This window comes from Osmerus eperlanus, chromosome 14, assembly GCF_963692335.1.
Source record: "Osmerus eperlanus chromosome 14, fOsmEpe2.1, whole genome shotgun sequence".
Lineage (NCBI taxonomy): Eukaryota > Metazoa > Chordata > Actinopteri > Osmeriformes > Osmeridae > Osmerus > Osmerus eperlanus.
The window spans coordinates 4,526,531-4,544,536 of record NC_085031.1 but is presented as its reverse complement, the minus strand read 5'-3'; the positions used below and the strand labels follow the sequence as shown (position 1 = coordinate 4,544,536).

The 18,006-nt window shown below is 46.8% G+C and overlaps 2 protein-coding genes across 3 annotated transcripts in view; one reads left to right on the top strand and one right to left on the bottom strand.

Moving 5' to 3' along the window:
* Positions 1–673: 673 nt before the first annotated feature.
* On the bottom strand, positions 674–11,254 carry miga2 (mitoguardin 2). Of its 2 annotated transcripts, none has more exons than XM_062477448.1 (16): positions 11,182–11,254; positions 9,832–10,204; positions 9,456–9,666; positions 9,078–9,193; positions 8,751–8,871; positions 8,320–8,450; positions 7,996–8,113; positions 6,424–6,530; positions 5,314–5,420; positions 5,128–5,200; positions 4,923–5,009; positions 4,546–4,644; positions 4,169–4,303; positions 3,856–3,909; positions 3,590–3,706; positions 674–3,204 (listed from the first exon to the last, which is right to left on the bottom strand). In XM_062477448.1, exons 2-16 carry the CDS (start codon positions 9,925–9,927, stop codon positions 2,959–2,961), a joined length of 1,818 nt encoding a protein of 605 aa, XP_062333432.1. In that variant the 5' UTR covers positions 9,928–10,204; positions 11,182–11,254; the 3' UTR covers positions 674–2,958. The 2 variants fall into 2 exon arrangements, with proteins under 2 accessions (XP_062333432.1, XP_062333431.1); XM_062477447.1 differs by having other exon boundaries at positions 11,157–11,223.
* A 710-nt stretch (positions 11,255–11,964) lies between these two features.
* LOC134033374 (allograft inflammatory factor 1-like) overlaps positions 11,965–18,006 on the top strand; it is an 11,490-nt gene continuing 5,448 nt past the window's right edge. Inside the window, exons 1-5 of the mRNA XM_062477498.1 lie at positions 11,965–12,143; positions 12,302–12,363; positions 14,306–14,372; positions 16,608–16,649; positions 17,346–17,508. Coding sequence (XP_062333482.1) covers positions 12,119–12,143; positions 12,302–12,363; positions 14,306–14,372; positions 16,608–16,649; positions 17,346–17,508 — 359 coding nt within the window. The 5' untranslated portion in view covers positions 11,965–12,118. The remainder of the gene's footprint in view (positions 12,144–12,301; positions 12,364–14,305; positions 14,373–16,607; positions 16,650–17,345; positions 17,509–18,006) is intronic.

Below are 18,006 nucleotides of genomic sequence, written 5' to 3'. Positions count from 1 at the left end.
ATGCCCCCCTCCCTCTCCCTCCTCCCTATTACATAAAAAAAACTTCACGGGGATATACAGGACTGGTCGACCAATGATCGCACTGCCATGGCATAAATCGTGTCCAATCATGATTCATTTCTACTGGAATATTTATTCATAAAATTAGAAATTAGTGAATGAAAACATTGGGAATCATATATGCAGGTCAAACATGGCTGACGGAATTTGAGGCAATATCACATTAACCCTAACTCTAAAATTACAACGAGATCAATGTTCGGTATGTAAGCTGCCTTTCAATAAAATAAAGCGAATAGGCTACTTCTTTGATTGGGAAAAGACCAGGTGAATATATATTTATTAAGAAAAAAAAATTAAGAAAATCGTTTACAGTATGTGCTGGCATTGTAATTTCACAACAGAAAGACATCACAAAACAAGGCATAGGCTATATAGGACACTCGTAGTCTACTGTGAAGAGTTCATTCAAGCGACAGTTTATATAATTCGATTTGTCTTTTTTTTGGCTTTCTGGAATCTTTATCAAATCAAAGCCAAAGACAGCCATCATACATTTCATCACTACCGAAACTTTGGGAGTTAAAATGTAAAACCATACAAAAACAGAAAGCTGAGAAAATAATTAAATAGTTATTTTCACCATCTATAATTAATTTGACTGATTCGAAAAGTTCCTATTTGTTTCATTTTTACTGGCATCAACACACAACTATTCTGAATTATTCAGGGATCTTTGAGACAGAGTAATAGTCTCAGACTCTAATCAAAAGACTTAACGGACAAATTCATTCATTCATTAAGGGTTTCAAAACGAAGAAAAAAACTTGCATGCAAATTCTGATGAAGAAATAAACTAATGATTCTCGGATTAAAATGGATTACATCCATTTTCAGTTGTCTTGGAGAAACTAATCCCTCAGCCCAAAAGCAGCTGTTTGGCAATGCAATGCAAATAATGTGCAATTATCAATGTGATACATATTGAGACTATACATTACATTTTACAGTAATTGGATTCTTACTTACTCTGAAGTAATAAGAAGTCTTTTCAGTTGATATCAGACTGATAGTTTGCTACAGGAAGCTCTGATACAGCTTTAATTCCTACAAGCGTATAGCAGAACTACAATTTTGAACAGAAAAAACAGCAAGCTAAATTAAAATGTTTGTCAGCGTGCAGATTAGGACAAGTCAGCAGGCGGTTCTTACCAAAATTGTGGGCATGACTACATCTCATTTAAATCGACAAAGTTCAAAGGGAGAGTTTACGTGCTTTTACATTACTTACATATCCAGTAACTAAAATGATTAAGACCTACTCTGTAGTCACTATCCAATTAGCCTACTCTTGATTAACTATAGGGCTAGACAATTATCTGCATTTCATTCTTATTTGTTGGTTGATTAAGTGCAAATGGGACAAAAGGCAAATAAAAGGCTCAATTTACACAGGGTCCTTAAAGTTAGCTTCATAATGAACCAGAAGCAGGATATGGCACCCTAACGGAATTATGAATCCTGTCACAGCTGCCCTGTTCACCTTCCGATTCAGATACAGGCCTTGAATATTGTCGGTTGCCTGGATACAGCTACAATGCAACAAAACTGCAAAGAGACCGCTGAACAAGTTCCAAATGACTTGATAAGCCACCAAACATGAACAGGAAAGCTGTGAATTGAGAGACATTCAAACATAGCCTTGGGTCCTGCTGGGACTTGAGAGGTCTGAGGTACAATAGTGTGGGTATGGGACGAGTGAAAGCAGGACATTTAGATCCAGGATTCATAAAGACTAGATCAAACAAGTTTAGGTTTTGGCAGGAAGGGGAGGGAGGGATCACTGGCTCTAATATAACAACAATGTAGTTTTTACAGACAATTAGTGATTAGAGACAATTGTCCTCACCTTATCACACATGCATGTAAACAGACATTTTGACAACAGTCTGAATAACTATAACTGATAGTCTTCCCCCTCAAAGCTGCTAATGATCTAGCATTAATAATGTTTTGCATTTCCCCAAGCAGAACAGAATCCAGTCTGCATAATGCAGGCCAACTGAGGTAAGAGCTTCAACACTGGTAGCTTGGCTTCTTCGCGCCCTCAGGGCTTCAGCAACAATTCTACACAGAGTGTGAGGACACGCTGGGGTCATAAATATACACTTTCTATGCATGACAGTGCCCTGACTCAACCTTATTACACATTCATTCTCCTGGATGAGTCCCACAATACATTGACGTTCGACTCCGATAGGAATAAATAAACAAAACGAATGGATGAACGATTACACAGCGCAGAGGTAAAAGCAACAGCAACAGCAGAAGTCCACTAGCAGACTTTAATCAGTGCAAGTCTTCGTTTGGCAGAGGGTGTTGGGATGTTTGCTAAAAGGGATGGTTTCTATTCTCCCCCGCCCCCCGCCCCCCCATCCCAAACTTATAGACATACGTACACAACATAAAACACATTCTGATCCATCACTGCCTTTCACACAGACAAAGAAGGATCGTCAAGGACCGGCGTCAAGTCTAAAAAGGTGGTCATTCAATGAAAGGGGAGATTTGGAGAATAAAGTCCAACAGGATTCCTTCTTTGTGATGTCCAATAACAGCTGGGTACTTTGAATGGTGATTTTCAGGGCGCATCTGTCAGGTGAGCAACAGACACTGATCCGGATATATTAATGGTCTTACTGTAACTGCATTGATGACATGCTAGACTGTTTCAATCCTGTGTAAGGAATGTTCTATACTGTAACTTCCATACTGTAAAATTTGTCTTGATCCTTTTCAGTCATGTTGTTTGAGTCTCAACATGAAAACAAACATTTTAAGTTCATCTTTTCCTGGTAGGCCTGACAGCCTGTCCTGGTTCTATTTCTAGTCTAGTCTACTTAATATAGCTTGGCCCGGCCCGGCCCAGTCCGGGTCACACTCTGTCCTGGGTCTAGTCTAGTCTTGCGTGTCCCATCCCGGCAGGTTCCTAGGGTCAGTTGGACCCTGTGGAGTCGCCTTGGTCCCTGGGAGGGGACCAAGGCTTCCATTGAGCTGCAGCAGGCTGTCAATACCCAGGTAGCCCAGCAGGATCTCACTGCGGCGGTGGGACAGGTTCAAGATGTCCTCCGCGAGGGACTGGGACGAAGTGAAGCGCACCTTGTCATGATCGAACATGTCCTTCAGGTACTGCACGATTTGTTGCTAGACAGAGAAAAATAGGACCATTTGATTGGGTTCATTTTGTAGTTTTAAATGGGCTACTAAGGAGAACTGGTCTACGTTTTGTAATAGTTATTTTGCCAACTTAAACAAAAACAAGGCACAGGGTTTGTTTCAGCTTTGCCACCAGAAGCTGTCTGAGCATTGGGGTTACTTTCAATTGAATTAAAATCTCTATCCAGGGTTAGAGATTAATTTTACGTATCAAATCATGAGAGATTAAATCGTCAAGTTCAAGTGATTCAAACCTCAGGGGTGTTTGGTGGGAAAGAGAGGAGGACAAATAACATTTGAACACCGGTGAAGGTCGATTGGGTTGAACAGGCAACAACTTTAAAATCACCAAGTGGTAACCAGCCCTCCTCACCTTGAAGATGGCGCACACCTCACTGAGGTGCTGTCTGGGTCCGAGGAACCCAAAGGCTAGAACAGGGCTCACGTGTTCTGATATGGCATAGAAGTGAGAGATGAACCCGTCGGGAACCTACGGAACGAAAAACCGTGGGACAAAACGCAAAATGTCACAAGCACAAGAAGAACAATGGCGTTTGTATTTTTGCCTTGTTGTTTCAGCTTAAGTGCAGAGTCTGTACACATGTTGTTTTTTATTTTTTTGGTTTATCTTGGACTCACCATCAGTAGACGCCTCTTAGCTTTGAGAACAGACCAGCATGCGGTCGCCAGGGCCTGAGACAGAACACATTACAATCCCAAACTTTTCTGAAGTCTCATGTCTTTGCCAGAATTTGTGGGGAGTTTCTCGTGTTTCAGTTGGGATTGATGCACGTGTGTGAGTATGAGTGGGATTGTGGTGTGTGTGTTGTATGTAATAAATATATATATATATATATAAAGTTTGGACACATTTTCCCTGGTACTGTATATATGTGCCTGTATGTAGCCATGGTTTAGGTGTGAGTGTGTATATGTGCATGTGTCTGTTTACCGTCTCTTTAAAGCTGTCGGAGAGCCAGCGGTTGCGGAGCACAGCCACCACAGACGAGGGCGGGCTCTCCAGGTCCTCGAAGGCGTCCATGAGGATAAAGTCCAGAACGATGTCAAAGAAGCTCATGTACACCACCTGCACGTGGGCCAAAGACCAAAACACAGGAGTTGACAAGAAAGACGGCTACATCTGAACAAGTTACTCCCCTCAGGTAATCCAAGAGAGTTTTCTAGCAACTTTGCAAGTCAGCCACCATTGCACAATGTCACAGGCGAGACATTTGCCAGATGTCCCACTTGGCTTCCCCTTTCTGATGACACAAACGAGGCATGCCAGAGGAACAAAAAAGGCGAGGGAGAAGAGGGGGTCTTCCTCACCCCTCGTCCCTCCAGCTCCATCTTGGTGACGGGCCAGGTCTCTTCTCTCTGGGTGTACAGGAGCATATCCTCGTAGCTCTCCAGGAAGGCTTTGGGGCTCTGCGCAGAACCAACAAAAGGCTCTGCTTAGACACAACACAGATACACGTACACAACTATCGCCAATAGTTCCCTCAGGCGGGTCCCAATACAATGGAGAACACAAACAGAGCCCACTCTGCTCACGTCACATTAGTTATATGCGAATATGACAAACTCACTGAGACCACACCCACAGGGAAATAAAAAGGATTTTTGATACTCCCTCTGGTTGTGGGAATCATGGCAGAGAATATAAGGGTGAGGATGAATGATGTGAAATGGTACAGGGTTGTCACCTTGTTGGCTTTGACCATGAGTCCAGCGATCATCTGCTTTCCTGTCTCCATGAAGAACGTTCTGTGTCGCTCGTCCAGCAAAAGAACCTGGAGAAGATCTCCAACTTAAAACCGCTGACTGAGGTAAACCACCCGGCCTTGCTGACTTGCATGTGAAACTTATCACAGCATCTCGAATTTCAGCACCACACTCCTCAGTACTCACCTGGAAGGCTTGTCTCACACAATGGAGCTTGGCTAGGAAGTCGTGGTCACCGTAGCATTCTAGCAACTCAGTCCTAGGACAGAGAGATATCAACGAGAGCCCAGTCCAGAAACCCGAGGGAGCGGGTTCTCGGTCGACCTAAGTAAACATTGGTGTATGATGACTGACTGTTAGGCGGGGGTTTACCTGGGGGAGCGACAGACCACCCGTCCCTCGCGAACCAAGCTGAGCGCATCCTCATAGAGCGCGGCAGACTTCACTGGATGGTAGGCCTCCTCTAGAGACTCAAACAGCTGCAGGAGGGAGGCGCAGGGGGGTTGTAAGGAGAAGTTTTCCGACGGCGCTGTACGTCTAGATTGATATGACTGCCGGATGTACACAAATTCTTTATTCGAATACTGCAGCAGGAAACAGAGCACTCGGTGACCCGTCATACCGGAGTATTGCTACCAGTCGTTTGATGGAGTGGTCCTGACACACCCAGTCTTGTATTGTACCGACAATCTGGTCCCTTTCTATTCAACAATCAATCAATATAAAGTCAGTCACATTCTCCAAACACAATCCAGTGACGGCAGAAACCACGCAGCCTCAGGACCTGATGTCCAAAGCTCCCCTCCCTCAGGTGATAAGAACTCATGTTGCATTTCTCTCCCAGTCAGGAAGTCATAAAGCTCCAGGAGTTGACCATCCAAATGGTCAACTGTCCTTTGTGGCGTCACATGTATCTTAAGTCCACCAGACTTCACGTCTTCAGATGACCACTGGTCAAACTTATCTCCATTCAGTATTTAGAATCTTAGATCGAAGGCCGTATAAGATGCTACACCCATCCTCCAGGGTAAACCGTCCCACGGAGCGGTCAGCAACTTGCATTCCTTTAACCCTCGAGCTACCTTCGGGTCGCAACGACCCATCATTGTGCTGCGACAACTTTACCCAATACAAAAACAAATAAAAAACATTTTCTTTTAACCTTCGTGCTGTGAGGGGTGTGAGACAGCCCGACGGTTAAAAGAAAATGCTTCACATTATTTTTGGATGACGTAAAGTTGTCACAACACGTGGGGGGGTCACAATGACCCGAAAATAACACCACAAGGGTTAAGTCATTCACCCCCTCTTGACCTTACTTAAACGAGTCACTGTCCTTATCAATGAACAAAGGATCTTTACAGTCTACCATGTCCATAACAGGGCGAGGATAAGGGGTGAGAGAGAGAGAGAGTGAAAGGGTGAGAGAGAGAAGTCGTGAGCGATAGAGAGAGAGAAAGCGAGAGGGAGAGAGACACCAACCTCTGCTGCTGAGAAGAAGGAGTCGTCGGAGGTGATGGTGGTGGCGTCGTCGTCCCTCTGTCTGTGGGAGCTCCCTACGTTTGGCAAGATGAGAGTCCCCTCGCTCTCTGGAAGAATGACCGAGCAGAGCCGGTCACAGCACGACTACACTTGTCCCACATTCTAGCAACAACAGAAATGCTAGCCTGCTATGAAAATGCTAGAAATGCTACGAGGGAAAAGCTCATGTCATTTGCAGGGCTCTCAAGTTTTGAAGACAGGCAAGAGTGACATTCTCACCCCCCCCCCCCCCCGTCAGGGGGTCAAAATTAATATATTAATTAATTGCCTTTTACCTGACATCTTTGAAAGGCAGCAATGATTAATTATTTATTATGATTAATGCATCCATGGCCAGGATATAATTATAAAATATGACATTATTTTAAAAGTGACCTATAACATCGACTATGCAAAACACTTAAATGTATTTAGTGCTAATAAAATGATAACGCCTATTTGGAAAGAGATGTTTATAATGTGACAATATGTCAGTCATCGTGTGATAACGAAAATAAGACTAGGCCAGTTATATATAACAGACGAGGTATTGCAAGCTCCGTCAGAGGTATCAGGCCTATGTTCGTCCCGCACTGGGTTCGAACCTGCCACCTCTGACATCCTAAGCGCCACTACTACCAACTACGCCAACAAAAAGCTAGCAACCCATTGATGCGGGTGGCCTGTTACATACCTGAGGAGTGAGTTTCACCGATACACACTGGCTACATCTATGAACTACTTGTTCTGAGCAGGTGTTGTCAGTGAACAGGCTGTAAAACTGTTGGTTAAGACACTGTTGGTTATGAAAAACTGATGCTAATTATCTGGTAAACATTTTCTAACAGCAGACAAGTTGTCATTGTGTCAAACAAGTTGTGAATAAGTTGTAACAGTAAAACAGGAGATCATGACTGTGCTCAAAGTGATGCTCGAGCTCCAGTGGTTTGCTTTGTAGGTGAACAAAACTTTCAGAAGACGTAGCAGAATCACGAAAAATTAGAGGATATGCTTTTTTCCCATTGGTTGTTGCATTAAATCTTACCCAGATACAATAGTGCTATTTTCCGATTGGCTATTTTATAGACCCTTTCTTTTTTTTGATTGGCTGATAAGTGGCAGGCTCGACTAAGAACTCCTGGGGAGACGCGCTTGATTCCTGCCGGTTCCATAGTGAGAGCGGCGCGGCCGGAGGAATTTTGGTTGGGTGCTGCGGCATATTAAATATATTATAAATATTTTTTTTCTGCGTGAGAAATACAATGTGTGGCGGGAGGGCGTGACAAAAGACCGAAATGAGTGACTGTCACGCTCAATGCGTGACACTTGAGAGCCCTGCATTTGTCATGTGCAGACTAACTACCAAACTTGTGAAAAGTTAGACATGATTACCCAAGAAGAAGCTATAGAGCTGACAACTCCACTACTGCAAGATGCTAATGCTAACATACGCAAAAAAGATTCAACTCCGAGCTACATACTGACCCTACCACAGTGCTCAGGTACGGAGAGGCAGCCATAGATGCTAGTTACCAAAGTCTGCTAGCAGGCTGTCAGGTGGAATAGTGGCGCCGAAGTCCTCCTGGAGGTGGTACGCACGGTGAAGGAGCGTCTCCAACTTGTCGGCAAACACCTTGTTGCGAACCTCCACCTGAAACAACGGTAGCAAAAAAACGCAAACAGCGTCAGCTAGGGACGTGGGGCCCCTGGATTACATGACTATAGTACTGACTGCCCTCGTCTATCCATCAAACACCATGGTGACGCATCTCATTTATTGTCCGTGGTAATCTTTCCTAGCCGAGACACATTTAAATCTGGGAGTCTACTTGTAAAGGTGCGAGATGCGGCAGGTACCGTCGGTGGTTCAGCGCAGGCTGCCCCCTGCAGGGCGAGACTGGTATTGTTTGAGGCGCTGGAGTGGGAGCTATGGCGGACGTTCAGGGCCTGCTCCCACTTCTGCAGGGCCTCCTCAAACAACTCCATCCCTAGGGGGGCAGAGATGAAGAAGAGGAGAGCAGAGGCGATGAGAAAAGGGAGCAGACAAGTGGAGAGGGAAGTTGGAGGGGTGGGAACCTAAGCTTGATGGCAGTTGGAACTGTGAGCAACATTTAAGTGGAACCACCCAGTAAGACAAGATAAAGAACAGTTTAACAGGAGCATGTTTGCCAACCTTATCATGGTAATGTGGTTCAATGCATGGCCTCCCTGATAAAGGATTTGGCTACAGAGAGAAGATAAATATGAGATAAGAAAGGCTTAATGACAGTTGAGGTCTGTGTTCATACCCAGGATGTAGAGGTTCTCTGCGTTTGCATCTTCCATTGTTCCGGGCTCCTCCTCTACCGGCTCCGCGTCCCGGGGAGTCGAGGGATTGGCTGACTGATTGGGAGAGGACGGCACCCTTACCTGTGGCATCCAATTAAAAAAAACACGGCAACGTCACAAACACGGGGAGGTGGCCACTGACTGTCTCGCCACGGAGAGGTTTCAAAAGAAGAGAACGGTAAGCATAAGGGGGGTAAGGAAGCAGCGGAAGGGCGAAGGGAGGAAAGGAGGGAGTGAGGAGGAGGAGGGCATGGGAGGCAAAAAGGGAGGGAGGGGGAAGCACCTACCGAGGCCAGGCTGTGCGAGGAGCTGGAGCGTTTGCTGGGGGCCAGAGAGGAGACGCCGCTCATGGTGTCGTTGCTCCGGGTGCTGGGGCTCATCATCTGTCGCCCCGATAGAGGAACTGCGGACGGACGACAGAGCAAAAAGGCAGCTCGAAATGTTGTTCGCTCAGATCTTGCTCGCATGAGTTGAAAGGCCCGCAGTCCTACTTTAACGATAGCGGGTCAACTGTGACAGCCAAAATACGCTATCAACACTTCACACAGATTGAGGGGGAAGCCGTGTGTAACTTGGGGGGGGGGGGGGGGGTTGAGAGTGTGGTTTGTGTGCATGCGTGTGTGTGTGTGTGTGTGGGGGAGAGAGACAGAGGGAGAGAGACTCACTTCTCTTCAAGGACGAAGGCCTTCCCGTCCTCAGCAGCCCCTCTGGTATCCCCACCGTTTTCTGGCCCTCTTTCCCAGCCGTCACCTGTTTCCTCTTTCTGCCCCGCCTCTTCATATGGTGCGCCGTGAGCGCCAACGCGACGCTCCCCAGCGCCGTGGCGAACAGCACCTTCTTCAGGCTCGGCGTCAGGCGTAGCTGGGAGAATATTGACTGGCAGGACAACAGCGAGAGGGAGGGGACGTTACGTCAAAAACAGGCCTGAGGATGACTAGCCACGCGATTACATTGAGAGAATGTTTGAAATGACAGAACTGTATATTAACCTACGTGTCAGCCTACATTCAAATAGGGTGAGTGCCATGGTGGAGTGTTTACCTGCCCAAAGGTGGAGTACAGAAACACGGGTATCTCCGCCACCGTCATGGCCAAGGCCTGCGCGATGGACATCCCGTCACCTTGTTTCATAGACATCTTAGTGAGGGAACGTCCAAGACCCCACGTCAGAGCCCTCCCGACTCACATCCACCTCCTCACAGGGTGTACTTTCTGCTCCGGGTCCAGCCAGCTAAGGGCCTGGTGCCTGACAGCTGGGGACATCCACCTCTGAGTCTGGCTCTGTTTCAGCTTCCAACTGTAGACTCATCCAACGACTGTACAGCAGCTCGACTTCTGCCTCAGGGGTAAGGAGGTCATTTGGGTGGGGGGCTTCACTTCTTCAACTTGTCCATGGTGATCAGGCAATCAGACTCTGGAAATAGAGGAAAGTTCATCCCGTTGCTGCAATTGGTGCATTATGAAAAACCATTCTGTTAGACAACAGTATCACTGTGCCAACCTACACATTAAGCCTCACTTTCCATTGGTGAACTCTGGCACACACAAAAAAGGTCAGACCTCAACAAACATAATTTGTGACCTTGACAGATCAATTATATTGCAACGATGGTGGTCACGATGGAGTGAAAATTGAGAGAACAAGAGTGTACCAGCTTACGAATCAAACGGATTCAATGACCAGAGCTAACCCTAACCCGGCAAAACATTTGACCGGAGCAGATCAAGTGACAGATTAAGATGTCTTGACATCTTGATGGAAAGAACAGCTGGAAGAGACTCCACAAAACGAGAATATAGCAGTCGCTAGCAAGACCATAGAGGTAGATACGCATAAGGCTAAATCCCTTTGAAAGTAGCTGACAGGTTATTAACCACCATGCTCTAGCTAGCTTTTACTAGCCGCTAAACTAGTTAGAGCTAACAACTGAAATGCCATTGAATTGTGCAAGCTAGCTTGTCTTTCCAGTTAGCCTCATGGCCATGCAACTAGCTAACAATCTGTCACACAACCGAACGTAATACAGTACTACATATTTTATCTAGCACAAACACATGACAAGCCTATCCTGCCCTGGCTACTAATCGAACCGAGATAGCTACAAGCAAGCTATCTGTCAGACAGACTTTTAAATGCTAGCTTGATAGCTAGCTAGCTAGCGAGCACCATGGCTTTGCCATTGCCATTGGTCTGCTCTGAAAAGCCTGCTTGAGCTATCTGACCTGACAGCATCTCTCAATGCTAGAGCTAGTACTGATGCACTCGTAAAATCACTGGGATCATTTAACCATTTTTTCATTTAAAGAAATGCCTTATCAAGTGTGAATGAGTGTAACAGACAGAACATAAGAGAAACCCCACTCACAGAAATGTGTTAGCTAGATAGTTACCAAGTGTGGTGAAGGAAGGACATCGCACTATTTCGAAGCAGCATTTCACATACTAGCGTGAACTACGATTTGGGGCGGTATATTTGATTATTGACGTGACAGTGTGCCAATGGGTTCTGAGGATTGTAGACGTTTTTTCCCCCTGACCAATCGTGTATGAAAGGAGGGATGACAAATATTTGTTATCCAATGAGATCAAAGATCAGGACATTACTTGAAAGTTCAGGTATTAAGTCAAATCCCTTGTACTTGAGAAATGAAGTGAATCTAACACCTATCCAGTGGTCTTCCACCCTGGTCCTCAGTGATGTTTTAGATGTTTCCCTGCTCCCATACACCTGCGTCAAATGAATGGGTCGTCATCAAACTCAGCAGAAGCCTGATAACGACCCATTCATTTGAATAAGGTGTGTTGGCAGAGGGAAACATGCAGGGAAAGGGGTCCGTGGGGATCAGGTTTAAAGACTGCCCCTAACCAACCCAAATGTCACAACAAACTAAATGACAATTAGCAGGGATGTAATAGGAGTGTCCCATGACATTCTGTAATTGTCTGGACTTGCCTCTTAATACTGGGTAGCTAGGTCTGTTTCAAGAGAACCCATTGCACTTTTTATTGCATGTTTTTTTTATTGCGCCCTTGGTTCGGATATCTATGACATATGATGGGTTTGTTATGGTTGAGTCCAGCAGTTCAAGCTGACAAACTGGGCTGTTCCACAAACTTCCACACGAGGGAGACAGAGAGCTACTGACATTCCTGGCGAGCCATAAAGCATCACTCCACTTGGTGTGTGAGCAGTTAGTTGACCCACTATTGGTGTGCCATTAACTACAAGCAACCGCCCCCGTTGCCTTGCGAAGGGAAGCAGATTGAAGACAGCCACACCGGCATTTTAACCCTCGCTCTCTTTCTATATTCTTCTCATATTCCACGATGCCTTCGAATCAAAATCTTCAAGGTATTTACAAGCAAGCCAGTGTAGCTAGCACATTTTCCTGTCTTATCTTTTGGAACGCTGGCTAGCTAGCTCACCGCTCTTGTTTCAATAGAGCCGACATGGAGGATAGCGTGGCACAGATGATGGAATTAGGCTAACAGGCTATTTTCTATTTGCAGGAGGGAAAACCTTTGGACTATTAAAAGCCCAACAAAGGGAGAGGCTGGACGAAATAAACAAGGTTAGTAATTTCTTAATTGTTTTTGCTCTCTTTTAAAATCAATACATATTCACTTAATGTGCTACGTGATTTATTTGCTAATATTCGTTGAGAATGCACTTGGCCTTGACCCTCATTCAAAGCAAGCTCTTTGAATGAGACCTCTAGTCTCGTAAGCCTCAACGCTGTCTCTTCTGCTTAACTGCAAAACGCATAGCTGTTACCTACACTTCTCCTGATCAGATTTGACATCTATTATTTCACGAGCATTGACCCAATTAGGCTATGCTTACGCATGCCCGGTGTTGAGATGGCCACACTTGTTGCGTGCTGCCCAGCATTATCGCAAAGCTCTGCGTCTTTCATGGTCGTGACTCGTGAAAGGTATCTTCTAATACATGAAATCATTATCAAATCGTGGAACCAAATGTTGTCTCTGACCATTTGAAATCTCTAAACATTGTGTAAAAGTAAATCAGCAGGGCTGTTCGGCAATGCCCATCTATCCTTCGGGAACCCTCATCCCGTATAGACGGGAAACAGGTGTTGGGGCTGAGGGCGGCTGAATGAGCTCTTTGTTTCGGTGTAGGGATAGCGGGTTGAACAGGCGCGCAGCGTAGTCCGGGGCTGTTCCCACACTCCTTCTGTATGGTATCTCTCTCTCCCCACGTCCCCCCTTTCTGCTGGATGCCAGCCTGTCTGTAGCGTTTGGCTCAGTCTCTTAAGAAAACCATGAAGCGCTCAAAATCAGGTCGTGGTAAGAGGGCTATCGGGAGAGTCACTGCCTGTGTGAGATTGGATGTGGAAAATGCGCTGTATCGTGTTCGGAAAGAAACAGGTGCTATATGAACACAACTTAATAATGATTATTATTATTTATTTTTTAAGAATTTATAATTCTTATCCAATTCTTAATAATTAAGTAACCAGTCACCAGACTGAAAGTGTCATTGTATTTACTATAGGCTTCAAGTCATGCCCAAGACTCTATGGTCCTGAGCATGGTGCTGAGTGTGGATGAACACAACCGTAATCCCGGTTCTATTTCAAAACCCCTTATTTTGATAATTGCTGAGTCGTGCTGTCCTTGACAAATGTCCTCCTATTCTCATGTTCATTCCAATACAAGAGGCTGACATAGCCTTCAGGCATCTGTATCCTCCTCTCAACAACACCTGAGTCATGAGGTCACACAGTGAAGACGGCGACATGGGCTGGATCAGACCGAGGTCCATGGCGGCTCACATGCCTAATGAACCCTGTCGCGGGTTCAGATCTCACTACCATCACAGCTCTTTAAACTAGACTCACAGCAGTAACCCAGTCCTTCCTCCTTTTAAAGCCCATGCATTGGATTGAGTCTGCTTTGAGTTCTAGGACGGGTTCAGGTTTGAATTCCCTGAAATCAGTTTGCTTTGTAGCCAGACAAAAATCAATCAATCTCAGATAAGTGGTTGAACGTGGATGCTAGTACATGGCCTCATGACGGCCTGAAACCAGTAACGTTCGCTCCAGGGACTGAAGAAACTAGTCTCCTGTGGCAGACTGCTCCATAATGTTTTCATGAGGCTCCCAGGGCGTTCTGGCTTCCTCCTCATTCTCTAGCGGGCTGCTCTAGTTTACAACGAGACCAAGTGGGGCATCTTCCTCCGTTTGGGCAGTCAGGTGACGGACGGCCTCGGAGTGACACCAAAACTCCAAAAGTTGGGAGTTGGGAGTTTTTTTTCCGTTTGTTGACACGAAGCCTGCTTGCTCGGCGAGATGTTGACATTCTTCTCTCAGTGGTGAAACAAAAGCTGCAGAAAGTAGCCGGAGATAACCGACCGTATCGGGTTGTTTCACAAGCACCGTCTTCTTTAGGAAGAAGGAGGGTGTCGGATGAATTGTCTTGAACGACTTTTTTCCCTGATGGACTGTTTGTTTTGTCCCCCTCCTGCCCTCTTCTTTCCCCCACCCCCTGTAGGAATATATGGAAGATCAAAAGTACCGGGATGAGGACGACCTGCCCGAAAAACTAGATTCCTTCAAAAGTAAGCAATTGTCTTGGAACCCCAGATGGATGGTGTGGTTGTTTTTGTTTTTGTGTGTGTTATGTTACTGAGAGTGGGGCAAGGCCGCAGGCTGCGTCAGACCATATGTCCATGAGTGTGTGTGTGTGTGTGTGTTGCATTTCGCAGCTGTGTGTGAGAGATGGGGAGAGAGAGCGAGCGAGCATGTTAAAGTGTTCATGGCCTGGTTTCTAAGTGGGTTGGGAGGCCTGGTCCCCCGTGGCCAGGCAGGAATGTGCCGGTCTCTCCTTTTGGTTGTTGTTGCACCGTCAAGAGTCCTGGGAGAGAGCGGCCTGCAGTCCAAGTCCAGGGAGTTACCGCTGCCTGCAATAACAGTTCAGCCTCCAGCCGGAGAGATGTACACACAAACCACACGCCCAGAGGCGTCCTTATGAAGATTCCTTTCCAGATTCCTCTAAGATTAATGTCCACGTGTGTGTGTGTGTGTGTGTGTGTGTGTGTGTGTGTGTGTGTGTGTGTGTGTGTGTGTGTGTGTGTGTGTGTGTGTGTGTGTGTGTGTGTGTGTGTGTGTGTGTGTGTGTGTGTGTGTGTGTGTGTGTGTGTGTGTGTGTGTGTGTGTGTGTGTGTGTGTGTGTGTGTGTGTGTGTGTGTGTGTGTGTGTGTGTGTGTGTGTGTGTAGGTCATATTGTTATGGAGAGAGGCAGAGAGAGAAGGATGGACCAGGGATTGGTGGTGACTCCTTCTGCTGGTGACCTCAGGGTAAAGCTGCCCTCTCCTCTTGGCTCAGAGGGTACTGGTGCTGTGTTGGTGTGGATGAGAGAGAGAGAGAGAGAGAGAGAGAGAGAGAGAGAGAGAGAGCAGAGAGCAGAGAGCAGAGAGCAGAGAGCAGAGAGCAGAGAGCAGAGAGCAGAGAGCAGAGAGCAGAGAGCAGAGAGCAGAGAGCAGAGAGCAGAGAGCAGAGAGCAGAGAGCAGAGAGCAGAGAGCAGAGAGCAGAGAGCAGAGAGCAGAGAGCAGAGAGCAGAGAGCAGAGAGCAGAGAGCAGAGAGCAGAGAGCAGAGAGCAGAGAGCAGAGAGCAGAGAGCAGAGAGCAGAGAGCAGAGAGCAGAGAGCAGAGAGCAGAGAGCAGAGAGCAGAGAGCAGAGGACTGACACTATTTGTCAGTGAGGAACTTGGCCTTCGTGTCAGCCCTGAGAACACAATAGGGAAAAGGGAGAGGAGAGGAGGGGAGGGGAGGGGGAGGAGAAGAATAGAGAGAGGCCTCCAAATCTGGAAAGTGAGAACATGAAGGAATGCAGAAAGTGACAGGGCAGGAAGAGGACATCACTTGTTTAGATGAGATTGTCTTCCAGACTGGATGATTGACAGGCTGTTCCACGACAAGAGGCCCACTCAGAGACCGTGTGTGTGTGTCGAGTTCATGAACAAGGTCAGCCTTGTCTCCTCCCACAGCCCCTGGGGTCACTTAGTGACACAGTTCCAGAGCTCAAGGCCTCTCTCTTTCTCTCTCAAACACACACACACACACACACAGAGGCACCATTGTAATGGGGGAAGCAGCCAGGCCTAATCCAACGATCTAAGATCTATACAGAAAGGGAAGAAGAGGGATAAGGAGAAAGAGGGAGAGAGGTATAAGGAAGAGGAAGAAAGATGTACAGTACATGTCAGTATTTTTTTTCTTTTTTTTTTTTCTTACCATGTTTTTAAATATGATGCAGGCATCCATCCACAGACTTAGCCTACCTCTTCTCCATAGTCCAGTGGGACCTCAATCAGTGATCACTGGTTGCCATGGTTGCAGACTTCTCGTCTTAGTCTCTCATGTGGAAGCTCTCTTCACTCTTGTCTTTAAACCGGATGCTCTCCACATCCTCCTTTCCTCCCTCTCTCCTTTCTTCTCCTACTTCCCCCCCCCCCTCTCTCTCACCCCACCCTTTAAGCTTGCCCTGTGACTGACCCTTAGCTAGCCGACACACACCTGTCATCATCAGCTGTGCGTTTGCGTGTCTCAGTCTTTTGTGAGCGTGTGTGTGTGTGTCTACAGTACGCGTGTGTGTATGCTTGCTGACACAGTCCCAGAAGTGTTGTTTCCTCTGTCAGGAGGGAGGGTGATGTTAGAGAGTGCAGTGGAGAGGGGGGGCTGGTGTTATGCCGTGTGACTCACCCCCCACCCGCCCCCCCCCCGCTGGTCTCCAGTGTCTTATCAACCCCTGCCTACATTAACTGTGTTGTGCTGACCTGTGATTGCTTTGCAGACAAGTATGCCGAGTTTGACCTGAATGACCAGGGAGAGATAGGTGAGTGATATCGTCAGCCCACACACGGGTCATTTCACCTTGGCGTGTGTGTTTTTGTTTGTTCATCTCTGCGGTGTGTGTTTATGTTTCTGAGATTGTATGCTGTACTGAAGGCAACTCTTGCCTGTGCCTTATGTGAGAACTGTAATTAGGGATGTGTGTGGGTTTTACCGTGTGTGTGTGTGTGTGTGTGTGTGTGTGTTTGCTTGTCTTTGGATGCTCTGCTGTAGTTAAGTCTCAGATGTCTGTGCTACGCCATATGTGAAGCTGGAGTGTTGCAAATCCTGCTGCGTGTGAGGTGGCTGGAGCTCTTGAAAGGCCCGTGTCACTGCTGGGAAAGCCGATACTGTAACACCTACACCTGGCCTTAGTCACTGACCTCATGGCCTCTAACAGCCCAGCATTCAGCTGAATCACCTCCACAAACAACTACCTTTTAGTGGATGATAGGGACAGCTCCATCATCTCGACAGCCTAGCTTTAGTGGCCAAACATTTCTTCGAATAGCTGTTGGTCTAACACCTAACCTTCGGTCTAACACCTAACCTTCACTTAAAGGCTGGAATTTGACAATCAGCCAGGAGTTGAATAATGTCCTGGATGTGTTCAGTCTGTGGGGAGGTAGTGTGTGTCTTTGCATACGTGTTGACAGTTGATTGTGTGTGTGTGTGTGTGTGTGTGTGTGTGTGCCATCAGACATGATGGGCCTGAAGAGGATGATGGAGAAGCTGGGCGTCCCCAAGACCCACCTGGAGATGAAGAAGATGATCTCGGAGGTGACAGGAGGCAGCAGCGACACCATCAACTACCGGGACTTTGTCAAGATGATGCTGGGCAAACGCTCTGCCGTCCTCAAGCTGTAAGTCAGCCTGTGTGTGCGTGCGTGCGTGTGTGTGGCCGCTGCTGCAACTGCCGCCCACTTACTGCTTTGTATTGCATCTGTTGTGCTGTCATCTGGGCAGGCGTGGTTCACGCTGTAGCATGTGTGTGTGGTATAATTTGGGTTTTGCATGCTTTCTTGCTGCCTGCTGTTCTTGTCTGTCTGGACGGTTTGAAAGTGGCTGTTTGTTTGGCCCACATGGTTCGTGTTCACATTCTGCTGCGTCAGCAAAGTCTTAAGGAGGCAGGTGATGTCATCACTAATCGCATGGCTTGGGGCCAAACATGCCGACTCCATGGCAACAGATGAATAGTAGCTAGCGAACAGCTAGTTTCTTCCGGCGTCGGGATGCCGGTACCTACCCGGCGTTTCACAGCGCTGATCCAGGATCAGGTCCCTGGAGTCCCTGCCCATCTGGAGCACCCCGATCTAATTGAACAGACAAGTCTGTGTCAGCACTTTCTAACCAGCAGACCG

Bases quoted from the DNA above. Each gene is read 5' to 3' on its own strand.
- miga2 (XM_062477448.1), bottom strand. From the start codon at position 9,927: ATGTCTATGAAACAAGGTGACGGGATGTCCATCGCGCAGGCCTTGGCC. The intron at 3,910-4,168 runs GTAAACAGACAC...GTTCTGTCTCAG, and splicing joins CCGACAGCTTTAAAGAGACG to GCCCTGGCGACCGCATGCTG. The intron at 3,707-3,855 runs GTGAGTCCAAGA...TTCGTTCCGTAG, and splicing joins CTAAGAGGCGTCTACTGATG to GTTCCCGACGGGTTCATCTC.